Raw genomic sequence first — 21,119 nt, forward strand, 5'->3', positions numbered from 1 at the left:
GTCGGGGCCCCAGCTTCTACAACATAGTTGGGGCCCCAGCTTCTGTAACATAGTCGGGGCCCCAGCTTCTACAACATAGTTGGGGCCCCAGCTTCTATAACATAGTTGGGGCCCCAGCTTCTATAACATAGTGGGGGCCCCAGCTTCTATAACATAGTCGGGGCCCCAGCTTCTACAACATAGTTGGGGCCCCAGCTTCTGTAACATAGTCGGGCCACAGCTTCTATAACATAGTGGGGGCCCCAGCTTCTATAACATAGTCGGGGCCCCAGCTTCTACAACATAGTTGGGCCACAGCTTCTACAACATAGTTGGGCCACAGCTTCTATAACATAGTCGGGGCCCCAGCTTCTATAACATAGTGTTATTTCAGAGTGGTGGTCGGGGGCCACAGGTTCCCTGAAGGAAGAGGTCTCTGGTTTAGAGCTCAGACTGGACTTGGTGGCGTCTTCAGGCTCTAAAGTGACGAACTATTGAACTATTATGTATAATGCTTCATCTATAATGTATCATGCGTTGTGTATTGTGTATAATGTATCATGCGTTGTGTATTGTGTATAATGTATAATGTATCATGCGTTGTGTATTGTGTATAATGTATCATGCGTTGTGTATTGTGTATAATGTATCATGCGTTGTGTATTGTGTATAATGTATAATGTATCATGCGTTGTGTATTGTGTATAATGTATCATGCGTTGTGTATTGTGTATAATGTATCGTGTGTTCTGTATTTCCTGCAGGGTGCCGACCAACATGTCTACACAGGCGCCGACGTTCACACAGCCGCTGCAGAGCGTCGTGGCACTAGAGGGTAGTGCCGCGACGTTCGAGGCTCAAGTTAGTGGTGAGGAAGCTTTTTAGTAAAACAATCTGTATTGCTGAAAACAGATTCAGTGCTCGTTATTACTGAAAGCTGAGTCAGGCTGATCCTGGATCTGGTCTGTACTGGACACAAACAGATATTTATCCTCTGGTCTGATTCTGAGGAAGATGAATTTCTTGATAAATATTGTGAATAATGATTAGGTTCTCTGTCAGTAGACTGATCTGGTCCTTGTGTTCTCTGCAGGTTCTCCAGTTCCTGAGGTGAGCTGGTTCCGTGATGGTCAGGTTCTTTCTGCTGCCGCTTTGCCCGGCATTCAGATCTCGTTCAGCGATGGCCGCGCTGTTCTGAGGATCCCCGCTGTGACCGCCGCACACAGCGGGAGATTCTCGGTCAGAGCCACCAACGGTGCTGGACAAGCCACAAGTACAGCTGAACTCCTCGTTACAGGTGAGAGCACAGGTACAGGTGACACAGGTAGACTTCAAGACAACACCTTTCGACCATCTAGCATTTGACATCCTCGAGAGAATTTAGACTGAAGGTTTTGTTACGTTTTTAGGTGAAATAGAGCTGCGTGTCATCAGCATAGAAACAATAAGGGATGTTTTATCTTCTAATACAGACCCCAGTTGACATTGAAATAATGAGAATAAAATAGGACCTAAGATGGAGCCTTGGAGTACACCACACCACAGTAGCAGCAGAAAGGTCCAACCAAATCTAAAATGTCATGGCTTCATGTTGTAGTCTAAGAAGGTGTCAGAAAACAACTGGTTCCCTACATAAAACATTACTATGACTCACAATTCTGATTTGCAATTTAGCCAAGCAGCTGATAATGTCTGTCAGTCCACTCCTTTGTTTGTCCAGACTAAAATATCTCAATTGGATGGATCACTATTAATTAATTAAGTACACACTCAAACAAAGTAGAATTCTAGTAATTGAGTACTGGTTGATTTGCGACTAGATACAATGAAGCTGTTTTTTGAGCTTCAGTTTGAGTCAATAATAATGAGAAGAATAATCTTCCTCTGCAGCGGAGACGGCGCCTCCTAACTTCCTTCAGAGACTACAGAGCTCCACAGTGAGACAGGGCAGCCAGGTGAGACTGGACGTCCGTGTCTCGGGTATCCCAACGCCTGTGGTGAAGTTTTACAGAGAGGGAGCCGAGATCCAGAGCTCTTCCGACTTCAGGATCCTCCAGGAAGGAGAACTGTACAGTCTGATGATCGCTGAAGCCTTCCCAGAGGATTCTGGGACATATTCTGTGACCGCCACCAACAGCAGTGGACGAGCCACCTCCACCTGTGAGCTGCTGGTTCAAGGTGAGGACCTTTAAACTGTCTGCCATGTTCAACAGTGATAGATCCAGGACATGTTTAGGATAGCTTAGCATAAATACTAGAAGCTGCTAGCTTCAATCCAAACAACTCCTCTTTTACTATTTTTCCATGTACATGCTGTTTAGAATCTGCAGTTTGTTTCTTTATAACATCTTATATATATATATATATATATATATATATATATATATATATATATATATATATATATATATATATATATATATATTTATCTTGTTTTTGCATGTGATTCAGCGTTCAGTTCCTTGAAATGGATTTTAATAAAATCAAAATACACCAATGAATGAGACTTACTCACTGTAATGTTTGGATACTTCAGTAAACATGATCATATAAAGATGTTGAGATACATATTTCAGTACGACTTTAGTCCATTTGAGAAACTAAAGGAAGCGTTTGTTTGTGTTCAGGTGAAGAAGCCGTTCCAGCAAAGAAAACCAAGACAGTGATTTCAACCTCTCAGATTTCAGAGAGCCGTCAGACCCGAGTGGAAAAGGTACAAAACACTCCACAAATATACTCCCTTAATATAATCCCTTGGTCTGTAGTGACTGAATGTCCCATCTCCCTGTGGTCCATCCTCAGAGGATGGAGGCCAGTTTCCAGGCCTCCGCCATGATGGAGATGCAGGTGGAGGGTGCCGAGCTGACTCAGCAGCTGGCTCACAAGACTCCACCCAGAATTCCTCCCAAACCCATGTCCAAGTCCCCAACACAGTCCTTGCTGGTCGCCAAGGTGACCGCAGGACGACAGCAGTCGCCGTCACCTGTCCGACACGTGAAGACGCCGACACCTGTCAGGTGGGTGGAGCCAGTAGTAGTTCTTAGTTAGTGGATGTATAAGAGATTATAAGAGATATATAACAGATTTTAGATCAGTGAGCGGGGCGATGGGGTGATCGGAGGTTGGCCCCCTTCAGGCCTGTAACTGGACCTCCCTCCTCAGCCTATAGGCCTGCCTCTCCCATTTCAAGACTTTCTGTGTCCCCCATCAGGCCGGTCAAGTCCCCCATCACCGCACGTAAGCAGGCGGCTGCCGGCAGCGACGTCCTGCCGCCCTGGAAGCAGGGAGACTACGTGAGCGAGGCCGGCTACACCAGCATGACCAGCATGACCAGTATGACCAGTATGACCAGTATGAGCAGCAGCTCTGTCACCCAGCTGGGCCAGGAGCAGCGCTTGGAGCAGCAGGTCACAGGGATCAAAGAGGTAAGGGGGCGTCTCTCAGAACTAAAACAACGTCAGGTTCATCAGGATCCTGTTTCCTGGTGGACTCGAGGACTTAACTCATCGTGTGACTCTAACGTCCAAATCTGCTGTAGAATTAAATACTGAGGAAGACTACTGATGGTGGGGGGGTGGGGGTCCACCAACACAGGACTTAGACCACCAGAACCTGTTGGTCACCGCGAGTCCCAAAGTGTTGTTGAGACGGTTTTCATGAACTAGCTAAGAGGTTTTGTTGTTTAAAGCTAACGTTGGTTTGTTGTCTAAAGCTATCGTTGGTTTGTTGTCTAAAGCTAACGTTGGTTTGTTGTCTAAAGCTAACGTTGGTTTGTTGTCTAAAGCTAACGTTGGTTTGTCGTCTAAAGCTAACGTTGGTTTGTCGTCTAAAGCTAACGTTGGTTTGTCGTCTAAAGCTAACGTTGGTTTGTCGTCTAAAGCTAACGTTGGTTTGTCGTCTAAAGCTAACGTTGGTTTGTCGTCTAAGCTACAACAGTTTCACATTATTTTTGTTGTTATTGTTGATGATGATGTTGTTGGGGTAAAAACTATGAATATCACCTTCCATCCGTCGATCCCGTCTTCACTTCTTCCATCCGTTTCATTTCAGTGAGACTCTTTTTTGTTGTTCTTGGTTTGTGCTTCTTTTTCCTCCACACGGAAAAGTCTGAAAGTCGTGAAATATATTTCATGTTTTTAACAGCCATATGAAGACCGAAGTTAATCCTTTTAATTTTGTTATTAGCCTCAAATTGTTGAAACGGAGTCACAATCATCTGGAACATCAGATGACAGTTTAAGTCCGAGTGACGAAGGACGAAACGACGCTGAGAGCCACGAGGAAACATCATGTGACCGTGACGTCAATCATTTGGGTTCATGTGGTGACGAGTTCAACCCGAGACAGGGAGGTTCCTCTGGAAAGTATGAAGACAAGATGCCCTCAGAAGAAGAAAAAAGTGGCGTGGTGACACCAACAGAGGGCGCTACTGAGGATGCGTGTTTCAGTCCGTCATGCATCTGCTCAGATCCGTCCTCTGTCTTCACCCACAAACACTCGTCACCTGTTTCAAACCATCCAACCGAAGAAACCTTCAGATTTCAGAACCGTGACGTGTCACCAGGTTTGTCCAGTCACAAGAGTTTATTGACCTTTAATAAGGAAGAGAGGCATTACTGTGATGGGAACCAAGATGTCCGCCCGGCCTTCCAGCAGGTAGCTCTTCATCCGTCACGCGTGGACACATCACTGCTGATCTTTTTTGAAACCTCTTTTTTGAGTTTGTTTGCCGTTTCACTTTGCTTCACTTTGAATGTCTGTTCACGTTGCTCTTCAGCGGAGTTCTTCACGGTTTTATTTCTGGCATGTCAAACAGATGAAATATCTGAGTACGTTAATACTCACATTAATACCACAACCTTTCTGTATGTCATTAAATAGCCTACTAGATTAACATTTGGTTTTTGGACTCCTGAAAGTGACATTGATCCAAAACCTGGATCAGAGTTTTTGCTTTGCTTCATTTCAGTGTCCAACAAACCAGGAGTTGATCCCGTTTTCAAGAATCACAAAATGATGTGAACGTGATTCTTTGAAAATGTCTGTAAGAGTGATGTTGCTGTTCAAGGTTCAGTGTCTCTTACAGAGGCAGGGAGGTGTCCAGGGGTCACATGTTTGATCAAATTATCCAACAAACAACAAGCACATGTCTAATAATTAAGCAGAATGACATCATCGGATACTCCAGGGTCTTTCTAAGCTAGGCTAACCAAGTCTCTACTATAACTCACAGTCATGAATATCCATCTGTACATATTGGATTTTATCTAAAATGATGACTGTCAGTAGTAAATCATCATATTTAGTTACCTAGCGAACTAGGTAGCTAATGCCACCATGCTAATACCTAATCTGCATCTGTCGTTAGCTAGCAAGCTACCATGTGTGCTGGTTAAAAACTTAGCTGGGGACTTTAGAGTGTTTCCAAATCAAGAACCCTGTAAAAGGGTCTTGAATTGTGCACTTAAAAGCTACATAAAGCATGCTAACAGGGTGAGGCTAAAGCTAACAGGTCCCGGGTACTGGCAGCTGGTGAAGAACTCATGGAAATAAAGTAGACGGACATGTTTAAGTATTGATCTGAATTTAAATAGTCTTCAGAACAAATGGAATGAATTTGTATTCATTTGAGGGAATAGATTGCTTAACTGAGAAAAGGGTTCCCCTGGTCTGCCTGCCTGCCTCCGTCCTGCCATGGATGTCCTGATCTATGTGCTGCTGGTTGTGTCTTCAGGCCGAGGGAGGGAAAAAGGCCGGGGCGGTGGCCAAAGTGATGGCCGCCGTTGACCTCGCTCGCGTCCGTCACCCTGTGCATGTGGAGGGCGTTCGGGCTGAGGAGGCGGAGGGGGCCGTAGAGGCACAGTTAAGGCAGCAGGCCGCCGCCGCCACCGCCGCCATGGCTGCTGATCAACAGCATCAAGCTGGCTGGACAACAACAACAAGAGTGCAGGCTGGTCAAATGCTTACGACTGCTCCCGAGTTTACCGCTGAAGCAACGCTGCCTCAGGTTAGCGAGGTTAGCCTCCAGAGCAAAGACACAACATTACCAAGAGATTCTTTCTCTAGGTCCTCTTTTATACATAGAATCATTTTACTGCAATGGCATACCATTTTCAGGCTTTCAAAATGGAAAGAAATGTCAATATGCTTGGCACGTATAAATGATAATGATATATAGAGGATAATGTCTCCCAGGTGTCCTCGATGATGACATGTGAAATGATTGTTAAATTAAAGGATCATAAATTGAGTCAATAATAGCAATATTTTGTGCCAATGCTTAAAGATAATAACTGTAAAAAGATGAATCTAATAGAACAAATCTCTTGTTAACCATGTCGGTATTTGCAGTACTTATAGTAATAGAGTATCATTCAAAACATTTATACCAAAATGTCCATTGTCTAGCTGTTAAAATCTTCCTTGTAACGCTCCTGTGAACTCTGTTGGTTACTCCAGATTCAGAGAGTGACAGAAACCTCTTCCCATGTGGACGCTGGTCTCACCACATCTCCAGCTCCGCATTTCACAGTCTCTAAGGTTTCTGTCCCAAAACACGAGGTTAGCTCCGAGGTAAGAGCGGGAACATCAGGCAAGCAGTAGAAAATAACCTGCTAACACCAAGAATATTCATATTAAACCATCTTTATTTAATCATCCAACCTAGAACTGACCTTTCGCCATGTCTCCCCCCCCCCCCCCCCCCCTTACTTTTGCTAACCTGCCAATGACCTCGTCTTTGCTGTCTGCCGAACTACTGTAACTGGCAGATTTTAGGTGTAAATCTAGACTTGGTTGAAAAGTTAACATCCAGATTAATTTTATATGTTGACCATTTCATATAAGAATCCCTCAAAGGGGTTTTAAATATGGCTACATTATATGAAATGATGCTAACTGACTGAAGCTAACGCTAACAGGTCCCAGGTTAAAAGCCAATATCAAGTTTGGCAAACTGAATGCTATCTAAGATGTAGCTGGGAGTGTGAAAACCCAGAATCAGTAAAGATGACGTAAGACTAGATCTGCTGACTAACTAGCTTAAAATCCAACATCATACAGTCCCGGATCCTGCATGGTCCGTGTAGGTTTTACCGCTTGCCTGAAATGCAAACTTGTGAACCGTATGAGAGTGTAGAAATGACTAAATAATATATTTTAAATAACAAAATGAATCCACATTTAACCTTGTTTTTCTTCACCCCCTTAATCCGTAAACAAACTCCACAATTAATTAATCCGGCTTTATTTAAAACCCCTTCATTTTTCCCTGTAGTACCTTTAATAAAACTAACCTCTGTAGTACTCTCCTTATGCTGTGGGTTAATACTTTGAAACCAACATTTTTTACTGATGATGGTGTGCCTGTTCCTCCTCTTTGGGTCGGTCAGGTTTCCATCGCCGGCTCGGCTATCGCCTCTCTGCAGAAAGAGTTAGCGTCAACCTCTGCCACCGCTAGGAAGATCATCAAGCCCGTCAAGTCTCCTAGTCCATCTCGTACGATGGCCAGAGAGACACAGCAGTCCATCCCTCCACCGTTCAAAGACTTCACCGAAACATATCAGACGGGGGTGGTGGTCTCGGGGGGCATGGAGAGAATGTATGAGGACTGGGGAGCCCAGGTTTGTAATCTAGTGTAGTGGGCTGGATCTGAACAGGACAAGAAAACCTGATGAGTCAGTTAAGGTCAGATAAGTTCTATAGTCCAAGTAAACAATTGGTGCTTTTGGACAACACATCTCAACATCACTAGCCACGATATAATGACCCTAATATTTCGATCACCTCTCTGACCTTTACTCTAATGCCATCAGCTGGACACATGATACACTTTAAAAGCAAGAAAAGTAAAATCTAAGAAGCAGAATTTTCGTCCTTTGGCCCTCGCCCCAACATTACATTCGTCTCGTTTTTTATACATCAGGTTTTCTTGATTTGTCGGTAAATCCAGGAATTCATATCCCTCTAACATGAAATTTAACATCCTCATCGACACCATTGACAAACTCCTTCTCACCTCTTGAGCCCCGCCAGCCCCATGTCCATCTTTTATGTGCTGTGTCATCTTTTCTTTATATGTTAAACGTCTTGTCCAGTCTTTCTGCTGTGTTCCATGCCAAGGATTTCAGAAGCAGATGTGTTTCCTGTTAAACTGTGGTGTGCTAACATATCTGTGACTGTCCGACAGGTGGTGGAGGCAGCAGCCGTACCTTCTGCAGGCTCTGCCGTGCTCCCGGCCACATTGGTGTCCGTAAGTTCTCCTCAAACCCCTCTAAAATATTCATGCCCTGGAAGGAAAATAACATTTTCTAAAAGGGTTGTTTTGTTTGCAGGGATTGAAGAACACAAACGTGACGGAAGGCGAGTCAGTGACCCTGGAGTGCCAGATCAGTGGTCAACCAACACCCACCATCATGTGGTTCAGGGAGGACTACAAGATTGAGAGCTCCATTGATTTTCAGATCAGCTACGAGAACGGATTCGCCCAGCTGGTGATCCGCGAGGCGTTCGCTGAAGACAGCGGACGCTTCACCTGCACCGCCACAAACGAGGCGGGCACCGTCAGCACCTCCTGCTACCTGCTTGTCCAGGGTCAGTACAACTAGTAGAACAGGAGACACATCAATAGTCAATAAATCAATGATTTGCATTACATATGACTCGAATAGTCCGTTTTGAATATTCCTCTAAATTTGGGGTCTCTTCTGGTTTCACGTTGTATTTGATCCTTCTTTAAAGCCAGCTGCCCTTTGGTACAATTGTCTGTCTTTCCCCTCCAGTGTCTGAGGACATCGAGAGCAGAGAGGAGATCGCTGTTGTAACCCAACATGTTGAAACTGCTGAGAAACTGTGAGTTCATCAACCTCCTTTAACGTTTGCAATATAAGAAATATGGCGCAGGTTCATAAACTTGACAAAGGTTCAGCTTCTTAATTTAATATCGTTGAGACTTAAAGATAGCTAATGGTACAGCTCTGTATTGGTAATTCTAATCAGAGATTTGTGTTTTCAGAGTAACCGAAGAAGTCAGAGAGGAGACCATGTCTCAGGTGAGCGAGGCCGATACTACGGCCATCGCTCCCTTCTTTATCCAGAAGCCAACCTTCCAGAAGCTGGTGGAAGGAGGAAGTGTTGTGTTTGAATGCCAGGTTGGGGGAAGCCCCAAACCACACATCATCTGGAAGAAGAGCGGCATCCCGCTCACTACCGGATATAGGTATGTTAGTTTCAAATCTATCGGTCAGGTTTTCATGGTGGCCAGTGGAAGATTCCCAAGGATTTAAGTGATTTATTTTTATTTGATTTAATATGATTCTAAACATTATCATTTTACTGTACACCCAATGTACCTAATGTCCTTTGCTCTGTCATCACAAACATATTACAAACTCAATTTAAACTCTAGTGGCAACGTCAACATTCTCCCTTAAAAACATCTCCCAAAGGTCTTGGGTACATGGGAACAATATGTTAAAAACTCAAGACAGAAAATAAACACACAATATTTGATATTGTACTTTGGACACTTTTGGAGCTTTCACATGTCCTAGGTGTTAGAGCTTTTTAGCTCCATTTCTGGCAAGACTGTAAGATAAGATAAGATCTGAATAATCTCTGTTCAGATTGTGTCTGTAATGAACACTGTCGTCTTCAGGGGGCGCTAGCTGTCATTGCATTGCCTTTAACATGGTCTTTCTCCTCCACGGTCCATCAGATACAAAGTTGCCTACAAGAAGGAGACCGGAGAATGTAAGTTGGAGATCTCCATGACCTTCTCTGATGATGCCGGAGAATACTCCGTCTTTGTCAAGAACCAGCTTGGAGAAGTCTCAGCCTCTGCCAGTCTGCTGGAGGAAGGTAGGCAAACATCGACATCAACTTAAGTTTGCAATCACTTCAGAAGAAGAACTGGTTGTCTGATGTCAGGGTGTTTCCAGTCAGTGAAATAAGCTGCCTGAGCTCATGCAACTTTAAATGCTGTGTTTGACAAACAGAGGAATATGAAATCTGCATGAAGAAACATGAAGCAACCTTTAAGACCGAAATGACAGCCGTGGTGCAGGAGCCCAAAGTAGGAGACGTTCCCCCCGTTGTCATTACAACAATGGAGCAGAGGACCACCACCTTTATCTCTGGACAGGTAGGTCTTTAGCCACAGTTGGAGAGTGTCTTGTAGAGGTTTAGTTTGTATGGAACTATCTATATGGAGGTTCTGGGGACCAGTTTGCACTTGGATATCTGCAATTGCCGAGGAAAGTCTATGCTACAAATAGAAAATAGGAACAAAGGTCAAAGTCAATGTTGTACAAATAGTGAAAGTATTTCCAAGTACTCCCATAATTTGCAATGTTTTTTCCATTTCTAGCCCGAACACTCCTGTGCAACAAGGGCTTAGCCAATATTCAACTAACCATCAAACAGTGGTTAGATGATTATTGATTGACAGTCACTGTTAAAACAATTAAACTATTGTTGAGCGCTCCAGAGTACCTGAGTCCTGTTCAGATTTCTAATGTCTCATCTGCTCTACAGGAATTCCATCTTTCTGCTATTGAGCAGAGGATCACCGAGGAAATCGAACTGTGCATTATGAAGATTACCTACAGACAGATAGTGACAGAGGATGGAGAGTTGATGGTGACAGCTGCCCCTACTGAGGCCATGCAGCCAACCTTTGACACTCCTGTCAAAAACTACAGGATCATGGACGGAATGAGCGTCACTTTCCACTGCAAGATGGCTGGAATGCCGCTCCCCAAGGTACAGCAGTTTAAGAAAGTTAGAATGAAGATAGAGCTTGCAATTGCTCATTTGTAAAACGTGGATTACATTAAATTTTCTACCAGATTGCTTGGTTCAAAGACGGCCAGCGCATCAGGCCCGGCGACCGGTACCAGATGGAGGTTCTCCAAGATGGACGAGCCAGCCTTCGCCTTGCTGTGGTTCTACCAGAGGATGAGGGCGTGTACACTGCCTTCGCCACCAATGTGAAGGGAAATGCTGTCAGTTCTGGGAAACTCTACGTTGAGCCATCCGGAGCTGTAACACCTCAGAGATACACACCACAGCCAGCGATGCAGAGGATCAGGTAAAGAAATAAGAAATACTTCTCAGGTGTACAACTGTGGACATCTGGGTATCAACTGTGTTTTTTCCTCAGGTCCACATCTCCTCGCTCAATGAGCCGCTCACCAGGACGTTCATCTAGCCGTTCCCCCGGACGTTCTCCAGCCCGCCGACTTGACGAGACAGACGAGGCTCAGCTGGAAAGACTCTACAAGCCTGTGTTTGTCATGAAACCTTCCTCATGTAAATGCTCTGAGGGGCAAACTGCCAGATTCGACTTGAAGGTCGTTGGAAGGCCGATGCCAGAGACATACTGGTTCCACAATGGTAAGTCAAAAATTGATCAAAATTCATTTAGGTCTTGTATATGATTTATTGTCATCACAATAACCAAAATCCACACATCCCCACCTCAGGTCAACAAGTGGTTAGCGACTACACCCACAAGATAGTGGTTAAAGAGGACGGTACCCAGTCACTGATCATCGTCCCGGCCATGCCACAAGACTCTGGAGAGTGGACAGTCATCGCTCAGAACAGAGCTGGACGTACTAATGTCTCTGTAACTCTCACTGTTGATGGTGAGTCTGCAGCTGTTGTGAAGAGATTACTTTCGAACATTTATTGACTTTAAGGTTTTAATTTATTTTCTTTTTTTTTTCAGCCAAGGAAACCTTGGTACGCCCCCAGTTCATTGAGAAACTGAAGAATTTGAGTGTAAAGCAGGGCACTCTGGTTGAGCTGGCTGTCAGAGCCATTGGTAACCCCCTGCCTGACATCGTCTGGCTGAAAAACAGTGACATTATCACCCCACATAAGCATCCAAACATCAGGTATGTGTTATATTAGCTGTATTATCAGTTTTTGTAAATTAGCCCTCTGTCACCCAAACTGAGTTTACAGTAAACTCATAGCACCCTTGGAGTTATTTTGCTTTGGACAAATAAGAGAGCTAGCTAGGAATGTTTATACTCTCTCTCTCTATCTGTATATATATCCTATCTTCTCTGTACATTTAATAATTCTTCCAATATTTTGAGCTTTGAGTTCCTCTTAAGTAAGGTGATGTTTATATTTGGATTTACCAAACATTGATGAGTCAAGTCCCGGGTTTCAAAGTATTGGTCAAGGAAATGTAATTTTTCATTGTAGTAAAAACCCAAAAGATATTCTGATATGACAAATCAATCTTCCAGGGTTGAAGGAACCAGAGGAGAGGCGAAATTCCAGATTCCCTCAGCAGCTGGCTCAGACAGCGCCTGGTACACTGCTACAGCCATTAACAAGGCCGGCAGAGACACCACTCGCTGCAGAGTCAATATTGAAGTGGACTATGTTGAACCTGAACCAGAGAGGAAGCTCATTATTCCCAAAGGAACCTACAAAGCCAAGGAGATCGCCCCTCCCGAGTTGGAGCCTCTTCATCTAAGATACGGTCAAGAGCAGTGGGAGGAGGGCGATCTGTACGACAAAGAGAAGCAGCAGAAACCACAGTTCAAGAAGAAGCTGACCTCTATCAGAATGAAGCGTTTTGGTCCAGCTCATTTTGAGTGCAGACTAACCCCTATTGGTGACCCCACCATGGTAGTGGAGTGGCTGCATGACGGCAAACCCCTGGAAGCTGCCAACAGGTTGCGCATGGTCAATGAATTTGGCTACTGCAGTCTTGACTATGAAGCTGCTTATGCTAGAGACAGTGGCGTCATCACCTGCAGAGCCACAAACAAGTACGGAGTCGACCAGACCTCAGCGACACTGGTAGTCAAGGATGAGAAGGGTCTGGTTGAGGAGACGCAGCTTCCTGAAGGCAGGAAGGGATTGCACAGAATGGATGAGATTGAACGCATAGCTCATGAGGGAGGACCTGCAGGAGTCACCACTGATGAGGAATTTGAAAAGACCAAACCACAGATTGTCCTCCTGCCTGAACCAGCCAGAGTGCTGGAAGGCGACATTGCACGATTCCGCTGCAGAGTGACTGGTTATCCAGCACCCAAGGTAAACTGGTACCTCAACGGACAACTTATCCGCAAAAGCAAGAGATACAGACTTCGGTATGATGGTATTTACTACCTGGAGATCACTGAAATCAAATCCTATGATTCAGGAGAGGTCAAAGTAGTGGCCGACAACAGCCTGGGCTCTGCCGAGCATACCGTGAAGCTGGAGATTCAGCAGAAAGAGGACTTCAGGACTCATCTGCGCCATGCCCCAGAGGGTAAGACAACTGAGGCCGCACCTGAACCTGGAAAAGTACAATTTGAGGTGGTGAAGTCCGAGAAACCAGCAGACGACTCTCAGCTAAAAGAGGTGGTCATGCTGAAGAAGGCCCACAGAATCGTTCATGAGAAATCCACAGAGGAGTCAGAGGAGCTGAGAGGCAAGTTCAAGCGTAGGACAGAGGAAGGTTATTATGAATCCATCACAGCCGTGGAGCTCAAGTCACGTAAGAAGGATGAGTCCTACGAGGATCTGCTGAAGAAAACAAAGGAGGATCTGCTTCACCGTGCTATGGCGAAGGAGGAGGCTGAGAAAAAGAAGGAAGAGGAGCGCCGCAAGATCACAGCTAAACCTCTCAAACCAGAAAGGGTCAAGCTCTCAGCCAGCATGGAAGCTCCTAAGATCCTGGAGCGTATTACCAGCCAGACAGTTGCACAGGGTGACGAAGTCAAATTCAGAGTCAGAGTCGTCGGTAGACCAGAACCTGAGTGCCAGTGGTTCAAAAATGGTGTTCAGCTAGAGAAGTCTGATCGTATTTACTGGTACTGGCCAGAGGATCATGTGTGTGAACTGGTGATCAGAAATGTCAGAGCCGAGGACTCTGCTAGTGTCATGGTTAAAGCTTCAAGCGCTGCTGGAGAGACTTCAAGTCATGCTTTCCTGCTGGTACAAGGTAACAACTCTGGACTTTATATAATGTTCATGTTATTCGGTATTTGAATTGTTCATTTTGTAACAAAGATTGTGTTGTTATTCTTTGCAGCAAAGCAAGTCATCTCCTTCACACAGAAGCTGGAGGACGTCAACGCAAAAGAGAAGGACACCATGGCAACCTTTGAGTGTGAAACCAATGAGCCTTTTGTCAAGGTCAAATGGCTGAAGAATAATGTGGAAATCTTCTCCGGAGACAAATACAGGATGCACTCTGATAGAAAGGTTCACTTCCTGTCTGTACTGGTGATTGGCATGAAGGACGATGCAGAATTCACCTGCATGGTTATAGACGAGGATGTCAGGACAACTGCCAAGCTCAATGTTGAAGGTGGGTTGAGAGGACAGTACCTAAACTGTTCAAAGAGAATTGGAGGAGAACAGATATTGAACTTTTTCTATGGTCATGTGACTACTACAACACAAAATGGTGACTGTTGTTCGTTGTCATGGTGAGCATTAACTTAGGCTAGTTTACTAGCTAGCGTGCTAGCTCCACAGCTTTAATGTGTGCCTTGTGAACAAAGTAGTGAGTCATGTTCCACCAGTTTCCTCCGGTGTGATCAGAGTGAGTCCAGGATGGGAGTCACTTTACTTTGTACAGAAGTGACCCTCTAACCATCCTGCTATATTGAGTTTTCTTAATTTCGTTCATTTCTGTGACCTAAACATTTATTTATGGAGAGATGATGGACACATAGGCCCACATGTTATGACATTCCTGAACACTGACACTCAACTGGTTCAGTCATGTAAAAACATACTTAAAAATTAAGGTGATCTTAAACTTAAGCATGGATTTCTGTTATGACTATGCCAAGTGCATGATTGACTTTTCAATAAACTGCAGGCACTCATGTACCATCTGTATTATGTCACAAACAGGAGCTCCACTGGAGATCCTGAAGAGACTGGAGAGCACTGAGGTTCCTGAGACGTACTCTGGAGAGTTTGAATGTGTTGTATCCCGTGAGGACGCTGAAGGCAGCTGGTTCTTTGGAGAAAAGCCGCTGTCTCACAGCAGTAAATATGTCATGTCCTCCCGCCGTGGAAGACATACCTTGTCTGTCAAAGATGTCAAGAAGGTGGACCAGGGAAAATATACCTTCAAAGTGGGCGAGTTCAAGACAAGTGCATCACTCAAGATGAAATGTGAGTGATGGAAGTTATAAAGTTTTTGTACCTAGTAAATGTGGAGGTTCTAGGTTGGTCCAAGCCTGTAAATATATCCAGAAATGTGAGACTTCTGGTCAGATTCACATGACATTTGGCCTTGTCCACTTAGATTTATTGTCCTTTCTTGTCACACCACAATGCACCCAATGATATAAAGGCTTTAGGACTGAGTCTGAGAATACTGCAGCCTCTATCGTTGCACTAGTCTCACTTTATTCTGTCCGTATCCAGCACCTAACATGTTTGTCTTGATGTTTCAGTGCGTCCAGTGACTCTGATGCAGCCTCTGGCTGACCTGACCATCTGCGAGGGCGACATTGCTCAACTGGAGGTCAAGTTCTCTCAGGAGAAGGTTGAAGGAAACTGGATGAAGAACGGACAGCCAGTCACAGCCTCCGACCGTGTGCACATTGTTATCGACAAACAGATCCACAAACTCCTGATTGAAGACACCAAAAAGGATGACTATGGAATGTACTCCTTTGTGGTTCCCGATCAGGCGATCTCAACCTCTGCAAAGCTGGTCATTCAGAGTAAGGCACCTTAGATGCATGTCATGTTTCTGAAGGATTTATTCCAAAAGTAAAACGTTACCAACAATTTTATCTTGGGTTACAGCAATCGGCGTCCTGATCCCACTGAAGGACACTAGTGCAGTTGAGGGTACCAAGGCTACCCTAGAGACCAAGATCTCGGCTCAGGACGTCAGCTCAGTCAAATGGTACCACAATGACAAACTGCTGACAGCCAGTGACCGAATCCAGATTGTGGCGAAGGGAGCCAAGCAGCGTCTGGTCTTCAACAGGACCTACGCCTCCGATGAAGGACACTACAAACTCGTGGTTGGCCGAGCTGACACCAGTTGTAGATTTTCTGTTCAGAGTAAGTTGTACTGAGAAAATTGATGGAGGTTTAACGTGTGTCGACTTTCAACATACACACACAATTATGTATGATGATTAAATCAACAGAATTGTGACAGAAATCGACTGATTGTTTTGTCCTACCTGGGCCGGGACCTGCTGCTGACTCAAACAGCACCATCTGCTGGACACATTGCCTTATTGATTGTTAACATGCATCGTCATGACAACTAGTTGATCACTAATTACATAGGCTAATGCTTGTTCCATCTCTCAGCTGTCCAGATTGTGAAGCCGATTAAAAACAAGGAGTGCTCAGAGTCTGAGAACGTCACATTCGAGGCCGAGGTTTCTCACCCAGGCATCGACGCCTTCTGGACCTTCAAGAGGCAGCCGCTCAAAGCCAGCGCAAAGTACAAGATGGAGTCCAAGAACAAGCACCACACCCTGACCGTCTTGAACGCAATGAAGGATGAAGAGGGCGAGTACATGTTTGCTGCTGGTGAGAAGATGTGCAGCGCTTCACTCACCGTAGCAGGTAAGCAGGCAACATTTCTTACATTTAAAATGTAACTGGACGCCAAGGTAGCTCGCCCCACACAGTGACCTGGGTTCAAATCCCACCCATGGCCATTTGCTGGAATGTCGTCCCCTTATTCTGTCCCCTGTCCAGTCTACCTGTCCTATTCAGCAATCTCAGCAATATTCTCCATCACAAGTTAACACATTGTACTGCAGACTGGACATAGTGTTAACTAACAGGAACTAACTCCCGTCCCCAGGTGGCGCTATCAAGAAGCCCCTGCATGACTTGGTGGTTGCTGACTCCCAGACCTCTGTGCTGGAGTGTGAAGTAGCCAACCCCTCCGCTGAGGGCAAGTGGCTGAAAGACGGCAAACCTGTGGACTTCAACGAGAACACGCTGAGCGAGGTGAACGGTGCCGTCAGACGCCTTGTGATCATGATTACCAAAGCCACCGATGTTGGAGAGTACACCTACCAGGTTGCCACCTCCAAGACGTCCGCCACCCTGAAAGTCGAGGGTAGGTCCAGGTTTCATGAAGGACACAGATGCATGATGAAGCATACCTCCCAACTAGTATTTCTTCAAAATGATTGAATGCAAATTGGGATTTGGTTTGATATTTGGAAAATATAACAACGGCTACTTGCAACTGAACTAAAGCACCCAGTAACACACAAATGATCAATCCCTGGATTAACAATTCTGTTTGTCTCTGCAGCTGTGAAGATCAAGAAGACCCTGAAGAACCTGAACGTGGTCCAGACTCAGGAAGCTGTCTTCACCCTGGAGCTGACCCACGAGGATGTAAAGGGGGCACAGTGGATCAAGAACGGTGTTGAGATCCAGCCCAGCAATAAATATGAAATCATTACTAAAGGCACAGTCCACACCCTGAAAATCAAGAACTGCACCACACAGGACGAGTCTGTCTACTCTTTCAAACTGGGAAAACTGTCTGCAAACTCCCGGCTGAACGTTGAAAGTAAGCAGCCGCTGATGTTTCCAGAGGAACACAGTTCCAAAGAAAATCCTTATACGGCAAATTTTAAAACTGTAACATATTTTCCCCACAGCCATCAAAATCCTGAAGAAGCCGAAGGATGTGACATCACTGTTGGGTGCAACGGCCGTATTTGAGGTTGGCATCTCTGAGGACAATATCCCCGTGACATGGATGTTCAACCACGTGGAGCTGAAGACAAACGGCGACTACAGGTTGCTCTCTGAGAAGAAGACCCACAAACTGGTTGTCCAGGATGTGAACAACAGCAAAGAGGGCGAGTACACCGCCGTGGTGGGCCACCTCCAGTCCAGCGCCCGCCTCATCGTCGAGTGTAAGTGTTAGCATAGCACTGCACATTTGCAGGCTTTCAAAAGTGTAGGAAAATTACCAAAAGTCTTACATTTAAGTGTTAGGACTGTGAACAAGTATCAGCCAACACCAAGTTTAGTGTTCTGATTCAGATAACACTATTGTTGTTATCATAGGAAATGGTCTTTATGAAATCTCATTTTTAGGATCCATAATGTATTTAATGAGAGTTCATATTTGGATGACATTTGTTGACTGACGTTCTGTCCTCAGCCCTGCGAGTCACCAAACCCCTGAAGAGCGTCCAGGTCCCAGAGACCCAGGTGGCCTCGTTCGAGTGTGAAGTTTCTCACTTCAATGTGCCGTCCACGTGGCTGAAAGACGGCGTGGAGATCGAGATGAGCGAGAAGTTCAGGATCGTGGTTCAGGGGAAACTCCACCAGCTGAAGATCATGAACACCAGCAGGGAGGACTCTGCAGAGTACACCTTCGTCTGCGGGAACGACCGAGTCTCTGCCACGCTCACCGTTAACCGTAAGCTCTTCCCTGTAGCTGCTATCACTGACGTCCCATTGCTTGTTGCTGCCACTGTGTGTGTTGTTATGCCTACAAGTGTATCTCATCTTCCCATGGTGCACTTTTATCTGAAAACAGTGAAAGTTCCGGTGAACTCACCATCGTTTCTGTCGTTGTTTTCCAGCCATCCTTATCACAACGATGCTGCAGAACCTGAACGCTCAGGAGAAAGATGCGGTCACGTTCGAGGTCAACGTCAACTACGAGGGCGTCACCTACAAGTGGCTGAAGAACGGCGTGGAGATCCGGTCCACGGATAGATGCCAGGCTCGCTGCAAACAGACGACTCACACTCTGAGCATCAGGAACGTTCACTTCGGAGACAGCGCCGAGTACACCTTCATGGCCGGTTCTGCTGTCACTACATCCAAACTCTATGTTGAAGGTAAAACTTGTGATTTACCTCTGGTTTGGGCTCCACCAACCACCCCACTGATAGAACAGCTGCTAGCTTCTCCACTTCCAGCTCTATGTTGAGCTTCTAGATTGTTCTATAGCATAAAGATATCAATCACATCCTCCTGTGTACTGACACTAAGCAGACTGTTCATGTTTCATGAAGGGAAAACCACCTCAAATTATTTCAGCACCTTTTGATGGATTCCTGTTTTTTTTTGGTTGTAGCCCGTGTGGTTGAATTCACAAAAAACCTGAAGGACCTGAAGATCACAGAGAAGAAGAGAGCAACGTTTGAATGTGAAGTTTCTGAAGACAACATCCAGGTGATATGGATGAAGGACGGTCAGGAGCTGGAGATGTCCGACAGGTAGAGTAGCTTCATATTCATATTCATACCAACATCAAGAAAACAAATTAATTCACCGACGTTCCACCTAACTGCGTTTCTCCTGCAGATATAAAATGACCTCGGATCAGTTCGTGCACCGTCTGGTTCTGCCGTCCGTCCGCCAGTCTGATGCTGGCGAATACACTGCCGTGGCCGGGTCAAGTATGTCCAAGGCCAGCCTGGGAGTGGAGGGCCGGGACATCAAGATCTCAGAGTCCTCTAGCAGGGACACCACTGTGAGTATATCTGGTTTATTTCTGATTTCAATTGATTTACATTTTAACCACTGAAGTGCAGATAATTAACTAGAGATATTGTACGAAAGTTTTGTCTATGAAAAATAAAATGTTCTGGCAGTCTCCTGCAGAAATGGGAGCAGATTTAGTTTGGACTTCCTGGGAAAATACTAGAATCTGAATTCCCGGTATTTAACCGCACCATTTGTCGCTTTTTGCAGGTTGTTGAGAAACAAAGAGCGACCTTTGAGTTCGAGGTGAACGAGGATGACGTGGAGGGTCGTTGGCTGAGGAACGGCATGGAGATCCATTTCGAGGTGGAGCAGAGGTTCAGCTACGTGACCATCAGGAAGCTGCACCGCCTCACCATCTCTGAGACGTACCGGAGTGATGCCGGCGAGTACACCTTCATCGCCGGCAAGAACAAGACAACCATGAACCTCCACGTCAGACGTAAGAGACCCACTGATCCATCACGATGCCTCTTTTCTGTTTCCTTCCTGCTTTGTGTATTTATTTAAGGTGTTTTCTGAAAATGAATATCACTGTAGTCAATTCACAACATTTTATTATCAATAAGGAAATCGGTAAAATCATTGTTACGTTGAAAGGACGACTAACAACCCAACCATCACCAACAAACCTCCCTGTGTGGAGACACAAGTTTTAGTGCAGAGTAGCCCTGACACTTTCAGCTAGCCTGTCAATCACTTATGCTAATTGCTAATGGTAATCACTAGCATTCACATATCCCAGCCCTGCAGGTGCTCCTTATTATGTCCTGTAGCATGTTAGCTAACTAGCTAGCTAACTAGCTCTAACTAGTTCCTGTTTAACTTACCTTCCTCGCTGTGTGTGTTCAGTGCCGGAGCCGCCTCAGATCGTCCGGCAGATGCAGCCCCAGACAGCAACTTCAGGTAGAATGGCTCGCTTCTCGGTGCAGGTGAGCGGCCTCCCGAAGCCTCAGGTGTCCTGGTACAAAGAATCCCAGGCTCTGTCCACCAGCTACAAGTGCAAGTTCCTCCACGACGGAGACGAGCACACCCTGCTACTGCTGGAGGTGTTCCCCGAGGACGCCGCCGCCTACAGCTGCGAGGCCAAGAACGACTTCGGAGAGGCGACAAGCTCCGCCCCTCTCACTGTGGAAGGTGCTTCTTCGGACTCAAACCACAAGTGGAACCAGTTAATGTTGAGTATTTAAACTTGATGTGTTTTTGACCATGTTTTTGTCATCTTGTCCGTGTTGTAGTTCCCGAGGTCGAAACCGTGGCGCAGGTCTCTGCTCCGGTCCTCATCGCTCCCATGCAGGACGTCCTGGTCAGAGAGGGACACCCTGCCCAGCTCCTGTGCACCGTCTCTGGAGAAGGTAGGGACCACTGCTGCCTCCTTCTGGTTGTTGGTTTAAAACAGAAGTTTAGTTTAGTCCACATCTGACTGTAAACGGACCGTTTGTCTCCAGATCTGCAGATTTCGTGGTTCTGTGGCAACAAAGAGATCAGACAGTCAGACATCTTCAGGATGTCTCATTATGGTGAAACCTGCCAGTTGGATATCTCCAGAGTTCTCCTCAGCCACGAAGGAGAGTACTCATGTGTTGCCACAAACTCTGCAGGAATGGTCACATGTGCTGCGACTCTGAACATCGACGGTGAGTAATTCAGATGTG

General features: G+C 45.6%; 1 protein-coding gene across 1 annotated transcript in view; it reads left to right on the forward strand.

The window, feature by feature from the left end:
• Positions 1-742: 742 nt before the first annotated feature.
• Positions 743-21,119, forward strand: part of ttn.1 (titin, tandem duplicate 1) — a 168,373-nt gene continuing 147,996 nt past the window's right edge. The window contains exons 1-37 of the mRNA XM_084022712.1: positions 743-847; positions 1,073-1,276; positions 1,870-2,157; positions 2,607-2,692; positions 2,782-2,996; positions 3,191-3,404; positions 5,714-5,986; positions 6,439-6,552; positions 7,371-7,601; positions 8,168-8,230; positions 8,313-8,571; positions 8,760-8,829; positions 8,993-9,196; positions 9,695-9,837; positions 9,975-10,120; positions 10,513-10,740; positions 10,827-11,068; positions 11,141-11,373; positions 11,463-11,627; positions 11,711-11,879; positions 12,243-13,939; positions 14,030-14,308; positions 14,863-15,129; positions 15,414-15,686; positions 15,772-16,035; positions 16,294-16,554; positions 16,799-17,059; positions 17,261-17,524; positions 17,616-17,876; positions 18,128-18,388; positions 18,555-18,815; positions 19,055-19,196; positions 19,285-19,453; positions 19,675-19,906; positions 20,317-20,601; positions 20,703-20,819; positions 20,913-21,101. Of these exons, the coding sequence (XP_083878838.1) occupies positions 757-847; positions 1,073-1,276; positions 1,870-2,157; positions 2,607-2,692; positions 2,782-2,996; positions 3,191-3,404; positions 5,714-5,986; positions 6,439-6,552; positions 7,371-7,601; positions 8,168-8,230; positions 8,313-8,571; positions 8,760-8,829; positions 8,993-9,196; positions 9,695-9,837; positions 9,975-10,120; positions 10,513-10,740; positions 10,827-11,068; positions 11,141-11,373; positions 11,463-11,627; positions 11,711-11,879; positions 12,243-13,939; positions 14,030-14,308; positions 14,863-15,129; positions 15,414-15,686; positions 15,772-16,035; positions 16,294-16,554; positions 16,799-17,059; positions 17,261-17,524; positions 17,616-17,876; positions 18,128-18,388; positions 18,555-18,815; positions 19,055-19,196; positions 19,285-19,453; positions 19,675-19,906; positions 20,317-20,601; positions 20,703-20,819; positions 20,913-21,101 (9,121 nt within the window). The 5' untranslated portion in view covers positions 743-756. The remainder of the gene's footprint in view (positions 848-1,072; positions 1,277-1,869; positions 2,158-2,606; positions 2,693-2,781; positions 2,997-3,190; positions 3,405-5,713; positions 5,987-6,438; positions 6,553-7,370; positions 7,602-8,167; positions 8,231-8,312; positions 8,572-8,759; positions 8,830-8,992; positions 9,197-9,694; positions 9,838-9,974; positions 10,121-10,512; positions 10,741-10,826; positions 11,069-11,140; positions 11,374-11,462; positions 11,628-11,710; positions 11,880-12,242; positions 13,940-14,029; positions 14,309-14,862; positions 15,130-15,413; positions 15,687-15,771; positions 16,036-16,293; positions 16,555-16,798; positions 17,060-17,260; positions 17,525-17,615; positions 17,877-18,127; positions 18,389-18,554; positions 18,816-19,054; positions 19,197-19,284; positions 19,454-19,674; positions 19,907-20,316; positions 20,602-20,702; positions 20,820-20,912; positions 21,102-21,119) is intronic.

Source organism: Eutrigla gurnardus (genome assembly GCF_963514095.1).
Source record: "Eutrigla gurnardus genome assembly, chromosome: 12".
Taxonomy (NCBI): domain Eukaryota; kingdom Metazoa; phylum Chordata; class Actinopteri; order Perciformes; family Triglidae; genus Eutrigla; species Eutrigla gurnardus.